Source organism: Lepidochelys olivacea (assembly GCF_965140295.1).
Source record: "Lepidochelys olivacea isolate rLepOli2 genome assembly, chromosome: 1".
Classification (NCBI taxonomy): Eukaryota; Metazoa; Chordata; order Testudines; family Cheloniidae; genus Lepidochelys; species Lepidochelys olivacea.
In genome coordinates, this window is record NC_140411.1 from 34,478,979 (window position 1) to 34,492,002 (window position 13,024).

The 13,024-nt window shown below is 41.0% G+C and overlaps 1 protein-coding gene across 1 annotated transcript in view; it reads right to left on the bottom strand.

Annotated features, from left to right (window-relative positions):
• The window catches only part of TMEM123 (transmembrane protein 123), a 34,281-nt gene that overhangs the window by 14,264 nt on the left and 6,993 nt on the right, over window positions 1-13,024 (bottom strand). Inside the window, exons 2-3 of the mRNA XM_084617877.1 lie at window positions 9,968-10,030; window positions 5,631-5,660 (exon numbers count right to left, since the gene is read on the bottom strand). Coding sequence (XP_084474003.1) covers window positions 5,631-5,660; window positions 9,968-10,030 — 93 coding nt within the window. The remainder of the gene's footprint in view (window positions 1-5,630; window positions 5,661-9,967; window positions 10,031-13,024) is intronic.

Genomic DNA, 13,024 nt, shown 5'->3' on the forward strand with positions numbered 1-13,024 from the left:
TGGTGTCGGGCACCCTACAGCCAGGGACTCTCCTCCATATACCCAGCCCCCCCTCCACCCAGGGGCTGCCCTCACCCATCACCCAACCCCAGCATCCAGACCCTACCAACACTGGGCTGGCACACATGCCTTTCCTGCAGAGCCAGGGTGCCCTGTCCAGGGCAAAACGCCCTTCCTCATAGGGACTGCTCCCTCCAGCATCACGTCTCCCTCCCAGGAACTCCCCCCAAGCCTCCCCAAAGACTGCCCCTCAGCTCTCAACCCCCACATCCAGGGACTGTTGCCAGTCCACCAGTCCTACACCTAGAGTCTGCCCCAAGGACCCAGCTGCACCCCCCCCCCCCGTGATCCTAGCCCCCTGCATCCTCCTCCCTGCTTCCTGCACTCTACTCCCTACACCCCCGCGACCACTGGTCTCCTACCTCGGCAGCAGGTAGCTCAGCCATGGAGCCTGCCAACTGCTGCTGTCCTAGGGCTGGGGAGCCTACTCCAGCCGGTGTCACTGAACCCGTGATCCTGCAGCGTGTGGGGGAGCTGAATACCCTGGCCTCCTGCTAATGCTGCTGTGCCCAATCCTGCCAGGATGGGGGGGCTGATGCCACTGGGCCTGATACTGCATCACCCCATTTTTACACCCTCTCCGCTAGCTCTGCACATGGGGCAGGTGCCCCTCATGCCCTACCTCTTTTCAGCTCTGATGACATCACATTGACTGCAGTTGTGTGCTGACTGGGCCGTAAGTGGGCCACGGGTTGAGAACCACTGATCTAGATCATCCCTGACAGGTTTTTTTCTGATCTACTCTTTAAAATCTTCAATGATGGAGATTCCACAACCTCCCTAGGCAATTTATTCCAGTGCTTAACTATCCTGACAGTCAGAAACTTTTTCCTAATGTCCAACCTAAACCGCCCTGGCTGTAATTTAAGACGATTGCTTTTTGTCCTCTCCTCAGAGGTTAAAGAGAACAATTTTCTCCCTCCTCCTTGCAACAACTTTTTATTTACTTGATAACTGTTATCATCTTCCCTCATACATCATGTTTTCGAGACCTTTAATCATTTTTGTTGCTCTTCTCTGGACTCTCTCCAATTTGTCTACATCTTTCCCAAAATGTGGTACCCAGAACTGGACACAGTACTCCAGTTGAGGCCTAATCAGCACAGAGTAGAGCAGAATAATTACTTCTTGTGTCTTGCTTACAACACTCCTGCTAATACATCCCAGAATGATCTTTGCTTTTTTGCAAAAGTGATACACTGTTGACTAATATTTAGCTTGTGAGCCACAATGACCCCCAGATCCCTTTCCGCAGTACTCCTTCCTAGGCAGTCATTTCCCATTTTGTATGTGTGCAACTGATTGTCCCTTCCTAAGCGGAGTACTTTGCATTTGTCCTTATTGAATTTCATCCTATTTACTTCAGACCACTTCTCCAGTTTGTCCAGATCATTTTGAATGTTGATCCTATCCTCCAAAGCACTTGCAATCCCTCCCAGCTTGGTATCATCTGCAAACTTTATAAGTGTACTCTCTTGCCATTATGCTAAAACATTCATAGTTTATAGTTATCTATAGTTTATAGATAGTGTATGCCATTATCTAAAACATTCATGAAGATAGTGAACCGAATCAAACCCAGAACTGATCCCCGCAGAACCCCATTTCATATGCCCTTCCAGCTTGCCTGTGAACGACTGATAACTACTCTCTGGGAATGGTTTTCCAACCAGTTATGCACCCACCTTATAGTAGCTCCATCTAGGTTGCATCTTCCTGGTTTGTTTATGAGAAGGTCATGTGAGACAGTATCAAAAGTCTTACTAAAGTCAAGAGATACCATATCTGCCTCTTCCCCCTATCCACAAGACTTGTTTTTTGTATCACTTCCGAAACTACAGCACAAAAGAATAGCTATTGGACATATATTAGACCCAGGATTCCTTATGGTCTTCCCTGTTATGGTGAAAAGTAATACTGCATAAAGAACAGCTATTTATACTGTCTCCTCAGAAACGGATGGTCTTGTGGAACTTCAAACAAAGAATAGAACACTGTTTCACAAGTTCTGACTGACACGTGATCTCTCTAACTTTAATTTCACTTTTACCAAACAAACACTCTCACTCTTAAGAAAGTGACAGTGACGTGTTCAGAATAAAAATACCATAGGGAAACATATAAAAATAGAGGAGAGTAATATGCTATATCTGATATAATGAAATCCTGAATACTGAAGTAGAAGAGCAGTAAAATCTTGAGAAAAGGTCATTCCTAAAATAAAGCACTAATGTAAAACACTAAAACATTATATAACTAACATTTTCCCAAACAGATAATATTGGTCAAAAGAGTTTTCCACTTTTCTTCCCAAATTACTATATGCAAAGTTCTATTCATAGCTGGCTACTTTTGCATTATTTATATAACCATATAGCATCTAAGGTTCATCCAGATAAAATGAAATATTTATACTTATCTGGATTAATATTTTAGATTATTCAATTTTACAGTAATACTAATATTTTCTTGAATTGACTAACAATAAAGTTAATGAAGAAAAATAAACTGGTTTCATTTTAGTTACACACATGAACTGGCACCCAGTTTCCATTCCTTGTTCAGCACCATATAGCCTCTTACAGAATGTCGTTCTTACAGAGAAGTTTTATTTAAAACTTGAGAAGCCACATTTTGATTTTAGGAATGAAGTTCTCCCAAAGATTGAGTAGCACTGCTTCAAATGCAGCTGAGAACAAGAAAAAGAAACGAGAGGCTGCAGTACAGATCTACCAGACTGTGAAATAAACTTTAAAAGGGAAGTGGTAGAAACCTTACTCCTTGAGAAAGTTAAAACTGGACTTGTCAAAACGTTAGAAAATATATGGTAGAGAACACTACACCATCCCCATAATGCATCTTATTTATCACTCTCCTTTGATATTACGAGATGGCACATAATATCCCTCATGTGCAGTTCAAAGGCAACATTCATTCAGATTAAATATCTGGCGCTGTTCCATTCATGTGCTTACCTTGTAGCAATTAGGAAATTCAGCTCCTCTCTGAAGCATGTGTAAAACACATTAAGTAAAATACAGAACACATTTTAAAAATGATATGCAAACCCTCCAAATGGCATAATCATCTGTAAATATCAAAACAGCCCTTACCATCGGTAGTATTTAAGATTTCACTTAGGGCTTGAACTTGCAGGGGAGGGTACAAGCGTTGACAAAATGTAGTGCTGAGCTACCAGAAAGGTTGCTGAGTTTTGTTCCTTATAATCAGTACAGTGGAGTAAACTGGGATGAGGCTCATACTGCTGGTAGGTGGACTGGCCAGGACCACTGTTGCCAGTGTATGCTAGAGATAGATACCTTTGGGACCCTCAAGACTTTTTGGTCACCAACTGGCTTTGCTGGAGCTGGCTTTGCTGGCATTGTCTTTGAAGAGAAGGTCTTAAACACACTTGACAGAGCCACAGTTACTGGGTGGTAGCATGATTAAAACAACTGGTGACCACACAAACGTGCATTCACTGGATTGTCACCCATGTCCTGGACATGCCCTTTCTCCTCACCACATTACACCCTGGGCTCTGACAGTTGAGCTCGGTTCTTACCCAGCTCTTATATAGCACTTTTCATCATCAAATCCCAAAGCACTTTACAAATGAAGGCAATATCATTATCCCCATTTTTCAGATGGGGAAACTGAGGCACGGGACGGGGAAGTGATTTTCTCAAGATCACCCAGCAGGCCAGTGGCAGAGCCAGGAACAGATCCCAGGTCTCCAGAATCCTAGTCCAGTGCTCTCTCCACTACATAACACTGCCTCCAGGTGCTTACATGGCTTCCATCGCCATAGTATCTGAATGATACTGTGAATTTATTCTCATAACATGTATGGTACAGAAGTTGCACTGTCCCAATTTTACAGATGTGAAACCAAGGCACTGGTTGGAAATTGACTTGCCTGGTGCTATACAGGCAATCTGTCACAGAGCCTCAATTTAATGTAGATCTCGAGTCAAAATCCAGAGTCAAACAAGAGCCCATCATTACCAGTAATAGATGGTCTGCAGAGCAAATTATCCCCTGATAACAACTACACCTGCCTTCATATCATCAGTCTAGAGTGCACAGATGCCACTGAAGCTGGAGTTCCTAGGCATGAGCCAATAGTGCTTACGCATAATAGCCTGCAACAAATTCAGTATGGCTATAAGCAAGGTAACCCTTCCCTCTGAATCAGTACAGACCCAATGCCCTAACCCAGTGATGGGGACGCAGTGCTTCTGAAGATGCTGCCTTGTAAATGAGATGTGTCCAACTGTGGTCACTGAGGAGCGACATGGGGCAATAGTCTTCAATGCAGCTACCTAAATTTTGCCTAAATTCCCCGAAAAGGTATAACTGGCTACAATATTCTTCAGCTCATGACCTAGTGTTCCTATGCAACAATAGATAACGGTGATGTCTCACCCCATAGGTGTCTGAATTTCAGTGGTGGGTGAAGTGATTCTTGTGTTTTAAAAGTGTTCTGAAGTCATTTGGAATAAAAAATACAACAATATAAAGGATGGATTTCTTATACTAATGTTCACTGTACTTTTCTATACGATGTTCACTGTACTTTTCACCACAGAGGAAACAGAAATGGATATATTAATTATGGCAGTTATTCAGTCATGAAAAAGACAAAATTAACATATATTCCATACAACCATCTTGGGTCACCGCTACAATGCTCAGGTTGATAAATCAAACACCAAATTTCATGAAATGGTAAAGTTGAAACCTAACTGTAACTCTGTTCTCTTATGCATATGCCCATACTCCTTAAAATATGGTCTCTCTTTACATATCTGTTAAATAATACTCTATAGTATATAAACTAGAATTCTATATGCAGATTAACACAAAGCAAATTCGAGCACATGCAGCTAAATTATAAAATGCAAGAAATCTCTAATGTTAATTTTTAAAATTATTCAACTGCTTTCTTGAAACTTGGCTTATTCCTTGGTTTCAGTGAGCTCCAAAGATACAAAAGAGAGCAACCCTGAACTTTGTAGCTCCAGTCGTTTGAGTAATCACTGTACAAAATGTTTCATCAGAACATATAGGGAGAAGCACGTAAGGTTTTTTCCCCATTAAAAACTCAAAAATAACTCAGCTGTTTCTATTCAGTGTTCCCCCACTCACACACAAGAAATTTGTTTGAGAAAATCATGAGCAACTGAAGGAGGTACGTATAGAAGCTAGAGACCAATCTAGACAATAGCGTGCTCAACTTGCAGCCATTCTAGCAATACCATATGCTCTTTCACCTCTAAGATAATGAATCCTGTCATGGAATCAGGGTCATATGCAATAAACTGTATTTCACAGATTAATCCAAAACAGTAAGTGGTTCAACCAATCAAATATTATATAAACAAAAATAGAAAATCATAGCACTATTTATACGTAATTTAAAGGGCATAATATATGAACTCCAACCAGATCAACTGTAGGATTTTTTTTAACAGCAAAATTAGTAATGATTAAGAACTTGACTGCACCATTAAAAGCTTAAAGCGTAATTAAAAAGGGTTATCACACAATTTAGAAATTTAACTCACCTGAAATAGTTGTGAGAGTGACATTTTTATCTAAAAGGAAGAAAAAAATACCAATAAATCCAAGTATGCTTAGACGTAAAAATCAAGGTTTTTTGGCATTAAAATGCATTACAAAACCTCAGTTACCTACTGCTTACATCTTGTTTTGACTTGCAGATGGCAGAGTGCCTAGCTGCAGCTCCTTCTGCCACATAATTAATACATGGTGAAACACTGGTTTATAATTTACACTTGATGTCTTTGTGCAAGTCCCATTAACAGAAATTGGAGCTGTTGGTGTGTCCTAATGTCCTGATCCAAAGCTCACTGAATCAACAGAAGAACTCCCACTGATTCCAATGGGCTTTGGATCACCCCACAGATGCTGATTTTTCTTCAATACCCACAAATAAACCTCTCCCCAACACGTGCCACCCCAACAACTCCACTCTGGCTATGTCTCCTATACGATGTGCAGGCTGTACTCTTGAACCCCAACCACGGGGAGAGCAAAGACGATGCTGGCTGGCAATGCAGATTGTCTTTCTTTGAAGGAGCCATGTAGCTTCTTTTCAAATGAACGACATGTTCTTTACTGAATTCTGGGGCTGAACTGGAGCAGTGTCTCCTAACTGGCTCCTTGTTACAGGAAGGTTTCAGACATCCTCCTAGGAAGATCTTCAGACATATAGAGTTCTATCATACAGCAGTGCTAACTGCTCTCCTACTCCAAAAGATAAAACAAAACAGGAGTCATAGGCTTTTATTTTTTAAAAGTCCATCACTTCCAAACATGCCAAATTGAATAATGTGTAGTAATATATATATGTGGTTCAGTGTGTCTGCTCATGGCCTATATATATATATATAGATAGATAGATAGATAGGATTACACAGATGTGGTTCCTAGGCCATGAGCAGACACACTGAACCACAATACACAAACCTTGAGTCACCCCCCAAAAATATCTGTGCTCTTATTCAAAGGGATTTTGATAAAGTCCCTTGGCACGTTTGCACTCTCGGTCCCATTCTGAACGTTTTTTCTCATTGTACCAAGACGATAGTGCTCAGTGACACAGTAAGCCTTTTCTTTGCAGAAAAGAGGTATATTTTTATACGCCAGCCTCTTACAGTTTATTTAGTTTCAATCATTTCCAGACGTGAACGGTGAGCTTTTCAGAGGCACAAAAGGGAATTAGTGAAAGTCAATCTGAGCTGGGTACCCAACTCTTCTTTTGTGTTTTGGAAAAAAAAAAAATCTTACCCGTAGTATTTTACCAACCAATCCAAGATGAAAGAACATCAGAGAGCAACAGAAGAAAAACATCTGTCCTTTTATCTTTCTACTTTGCCTGTTCATTTTCCCCTAAAAGTCCAGCTGTACTCTGATATGCATAATGATAAACATACCTAGATTGCATTATTTCATATTTATTACTTAAAAAGGGAAAACAACTAATAATGCAATTAAATGTCATATGATTTTGTTTTATTTTTAAAAGATGAATCACAATTCATAAGCATGACAGGTTACCTGCATTTAAAGATATATTGGACACTTTCAGTCAAATATTTAGGGTGAATAAAGAAGGTATCAAGTCTGAATACTAATTTTTAGTGCATATTCCGACTCACCACAAGTGTGTAAAGATCTAGTGATACATCCAGATGCATCCATAATTTTAAGCACCACAGTATGACATGTTTAATAATTATCACTGTGATTGCCTCTTAAAATAAAACTAGTCCTATTTTCTCTCAAGGAAACAGGATTCTTCTATTCACTGCTAGCAAGTAGAAAAATTTTTCAACACTGTAAAAAACTTATTCTAACGAAAAACTAAATGACAAGATTTGGAGTTGAATCACTAATTAATTCAGGGAAGTTCTGTTATGCAGGAGGTCAGACCAGAGGATGACAGTGGTCCCTTCTGTCCTTAAAATCTACGAATCTGTTTCAAACAGGGTGTGTGTGTGTGTGTGTTAGGGCAGGTCTACACTACAAGGCTCAGCTGACCTAAGTTACGCAACTCCAGCTACGTGAATAACATAGCTGGAGTTGATGTAGATTAGGTCAACCTTTTGCGGCATCTACACTGTGCTGGGTTGATGGGAGAAACTCTCCTGACGATTTACCTTATGTTTCTCATTCCGGTGGAGTACCAGAGTTGACGGGAGAGTGATCAGCAATTGATTTAGTGCGTCTTCACTAGACCAGATAAATCGACCCCCAGTCATGCATCGATCCTCTGGTAAGTGGAGACATGCTCTTAAAGCTTACCTAGATTGTAAACTGTTTGAGCAGAAATGGTCTTTTTGTTAGGTTTGTACAGTGCCTAGCACAATAGGACTTTGGCCTTTACTTTACTTGCTACCACAATACAAATAATAATAAAGCTAGTACCTCTACAGGAAACCTGGATTTAAGAACCATCTAGAGTGTGAACACAATCCACATTTGACAATGGTTTCATATGTGATGTCAAGCTGTTGCAGACAGGATACCTGTAAGATACTAATCTCTCTGTTTCCTCTTTCATTCATGCCTATGCTTGCATGCCTGAGTAGGGATTCTGCAAACAATGAAATTAGAACATGCACCATTTCCACCACTACCCAAGGCTACCAGGCTTTGGTAAAATTATGTTCTGTTCTCCCTTTTTTTGTACCCACTACTGAATCCCTAAGTCAAAATGCTAACAGCTATGGAGAGTGCAGATGGAGTTTTATCTGTATGAATCACCACATTCTTCAGGACAATATTCAAGACCCAACAGGAATTTCTAGTAATGAGCCAAGTGAGAATGTTCACAGCCCACTGCTCACCTCCCTGATTGCTCCAGGTCTCAGGGCTACTTGGTAATCACCAAGATCCACAGAAATAGGAGTACTTGGAACTTATTAACTGATTTAGAAGTAGCTCTTAACAAAGATATAACAACTCCTTGATTTACAGAGCTCCTTGAGGCAGAGACTGTTTTTTTCTTCCATGTTGGTACAGCACCTAGCTTGCAAAGGGGTCCTGGTCCATGACTGAGGCCCCTACCTGCTACCACAATCCAAATAATAAATAAGTAGTAATCTACTTGTGATATTAAAGCAAATAATAAGTGACAAAAATAGACAGAGTAGAAGAAACTAGACTTCCTTCTCTTCCCTCTTTCAAGTGTAAAATTTCAGAGGGCCATGACAACAGATTATTTTCTAATGCTTCTTCAACACACAGTGGAAAGTGGTATGATGTGCTAGCTTTCAACCAACCTTTTACTGACATGGTGAAACATGTCTGTGCCAAGCTCCCACAAGAAACGACTTTTGAGTTTCTCAGTTCTCTTGCCATGATTTGTTCTCTTTTAATAATGTCACGTTTCAACAACCCAAGGCTGGAATGTTGCAGATCAAATGAGATGGATAATTTGTTTTAGTAGCAGATTAAAAATTGCATAGAAAATTCATACCTTCAGCTCTGCTAAGGATGGGGCAGGGGTCTAGGGTAGGGAAGCATAGTTTTACAAGTTTCAGAGTAGTAGCCGTGTTAGTCTGTATAAGGTTCTATGTCTACAGCTCCCACCCATTAATTATACACATTGACTTATTTTACCATAATACACCTGGCAATATGAAGCCTCTTGCTCCCTCTAATGATAAAGCATTAAAGTCTGAATAACTTGTATTATAAATAAGGATTTGGGGGCCTCCAAGTATGAAGGCTCTTTCCCCAAGGAATGGGATACGGAAGTTGGTGGTATATCTTTAACAGAGTTGCTCGCTCCTACTGCCAATATCTTGTTTGAACTGCAGTGTTTTGTGATATAGGCTCCATGGAGACAGCGCACGTTTCCATGGCGCATCTACCCTGGAGCCTCATCCTAACAGAAATTTCTCTCTCTTTCCCTGCCCCATGACACGTGGATTCCCACCTGTTGGTTACATTCACAGGCTACTACAGAGTAGGAAAATTCAAACAAATATCCACTGCTTGCAAGACAGCCTATTCACTGTTCTACTGCACTAAAATGGAGTGTGTTTGCTAAAGTTCAGAACGACCAAGAAGAAAATTAATCAAGGAGCTTTAGATTTTGTTTTCTTGATTCTTCTCTTCCTATGGCATTGGGGAGCTCATGGCTTGTGGCCAGCAAGTTACCTAGAATGGTGTCACCTTTAATTTTACCAATAAAATAAAAATCTATCTTGGGAGGTCTCTTAGTTGTGCCATCCCATTGCAAAAATGTTAATACCCCCATAAAATGCACTGTTTCAATCGCGGTCTATGGAGTGTTGTCTAATTTTCTGTTTGGGCATTTTTGGTGCTTGCCTATATAGTACCAGCAGGAAAAGGGTTATCAGACACTTACCACATGCTGAAGTATTTGAAGTGGATTGTGCGATTGTGGTTGGAATGGATGTATTTGTAGTCCCTTCAAAGAAAAAAGAAAATAGTGAAAGAATGAACTCTTCTAGCATTAAGAACAAGCCACTTTTGCGCAACCATAATGTACTGCAATTGAATGAGCAAGTCCCAAGGGCATGCACATCTTTTCTTCATGACATCCAACTGCAGGCCACGACTGGGGTCAGGGCAGAAAGCACAGTCACACAAAGGGTGGCTCTTGTCCTATTGCAATTTTGCCATTGATTTCCCTTCCAGCAGGATCAGGGCCACTTGCCTTAAGTCCAGTGATCCCTGTCCTTCATGGGTTGGAGTCCTGCTCACCTGCCTTTTCACTAATTGCCTCTTTTTTCTCCCTTTCCCCCTTCACTTCATGCTCTGTCACAGCTGCTGCATGTGGCCACGTTCTGACTGCCTGGGTTTACATTTTTGCATTTTGGATTTTTCCCTGTTTTGTTTTTTTTTCTAGTTTTGGTTCTGAATATTTTGGTTTTATTTTCTCTCATGGCCCCCATCACATTCTCTCCTCTCCTGCATTTGATTTAGGCAAAGTCTACAGTCAAGATAGTAATGTCAGTTAGGGGTGCAATTTCTAATGAAACTTCTATATTGGCAAAAGCCCTAGTGTAAACAGTGATACTGGCATAAAAGTATTTTTGCAAGTAGGGTTTATTTTGCTCAGAGAACTGGTATACAGTAGTTTATCACTTTTTGGCCATCAGAAGCTTCGTCTACATTGGAAAGGTTTGCTGTGGTAGCGGTGCAAACCTTTTCTGATGCAGATTTGGCCTTACGTCTCCATTTTCTCCTTACTTTCTTAGTCCCATTTTTAAAATTTATTTATTGTTTGTATTACTGTAGCATCTAGGAGCCCACTGTGCTAGGCGCTATACAAACACAGAACAAAAAGACAGTCCTATTCTTTCAGTTTTTCACTTCCTCTCTCCCAACTCTCTCTGTTTATCCCTTCTGTCTTTTCAGGTCTCCCGCTCTCTACATGCTCTTTCCCGTGGTCCCTCCAGCTCCCATTTTGGTGTGTCCCCTCTCCAGTCCTTATGTCTTAATGGGGCTGTTACTCCCCACCTATGTTTGGGGCTGTTCCTTCCCTCTCTTTCCCGCCACCAGTTTTGAGCTGTGTCCCTCTCCTCATTTAAGGATCTCTGAAGCTGTGGCTACCACATGTTCTTTCTCTCTTCTCTCATGTTGCTGGTGCTACATAACCACTGCCCTCCACCTCCTTCCATAATGATTGCAGTGAGAGAGAATACTGTAAAGAGCTGCCTGGGGGGAGGGAGGGCTAGAGGTGGCAGGAGCAGGACAAAGAACCAAGCATATCCCCCTTAAACGGTCCTGATGTTCCTAAGGTTTGGAATCTCTGCTCTAAACCTCTCTCTTCTAAGTGATTCCGTAACAGCTGCACACAGGCAATTAGTGTGTTAAGGTTTAAAAACAGATTAAGCAAATTACACATAAGCAAGCACACATGCACACACAGTTTGCTGTGTAATTTTTATAAGACTGACTTCCAGGCATCCTGTTTGGCACATATAGAGCAATAAACAATGCTACAGAAATGCGACACGGGTATCTAATACTCAGAAAAGTGATATTAATTACTGTACTGTACTGTCTAGCCTACTGCATTTGAGAAATAGTGTGTGATCATTAATAATTAAACATACAGGGCCTGATTCTTCTTTTGGCTACAATGATTTTACACTTGTGCAATTCCACTGACACTAGTGAAGCCACCCCTCACTATCACAGGCCCTGTACTGGGGGCCCGAGGAATGGGTGAGCATGCATGCTCACTTGTGGAGTTTCTTGACTTCTGAGTGATTAACCTGTGCCACCTTGGTACTATGTTCTGACATGGGTTACACGCCCATGCGTGGGAGTGAGAATCACCAACACCACCCTATGTGGCCTGCCTGGAACGGGGACCTGGGAGAGCCGCTGTAACTAGAGTAGCTGGGAAGGAAGTGGTTGGGAAGAGCAAGAAAAAGGGCAAAGCCTTGGCTACACAACCTCCTTGTTGGCCAGTAACAAGTTACAGCAGCAAGGAAATAGGGGAGGAACTGATTTTGGAGTGTGCCTCTGAGTCAAAATGCTGTGTGGAGTGGTGCTGCACATATACCACCCATTAGGATGGATAAAAATCAATGCTCTAGAAACAAACACAAAAAAAACAAGCAAGCGAAGAATGTTATTTAATTTGGATTTTTTAAATTTAAATTAAATATAGGTTTATTTAAAAAAATATTTATTTAAAATTATCTTCAAGTTAACAACTTATGTTAAGGGTTACATTTATTACAATCTATTCAAATTATTTAATTAAATAAAAAAGAATATTAAGCAGCACAGTACACTTCTGTTTATCCAGAACCCTATTATCCAAACCTCTGCATTATCTGAACCCCTTCCTGGTCCCCCAGCATGAGAGACATATAGCATGTCTCTATAGCATGTCTCTCATGCTGGGGGACCAGGAAGGGATACAGATAACATGGGTGTTCGGATAATAGAGCAGAGACCCCTATCCAGGATTGCGAGGAGGAGCAGGACAATGAGTCCCTGGCGGCAGCATGGCTCCTGCTCTCTCAATTATCTAAACTCCCAGTTAGTCAAATGAAACCCATGTTCCCCATGCGACTCAGATAATTGGGAATATACTGTACACTTTTGCTGCCAAGTTTTAAAGGAAGTCAGACCACTGAATTGGTGGAAGTCACTGGCTAAGCACCTGAAACCAGGATCTGTTGATGTGCTAAACCAGCTTTTGACTGCATTAGCCCCGTCTACAAGCGCAGAGAGAATATTTTCTTCATTTCAGTTTATTTAACCAGTTCTGTTCAATGACTAATTCCGTCAAAGTTAAGAAACCAACTACTCAGGAAAGTTAAGACAAATCAACTAGAGCTGTGAAGTTAATGAGCATAAATTAAATCCTAAAGAGGATTAAGCTATAGCGAGCTAAAACCATTTCTGAATCAGAGCACCCACACAAGAGTTTAATTCA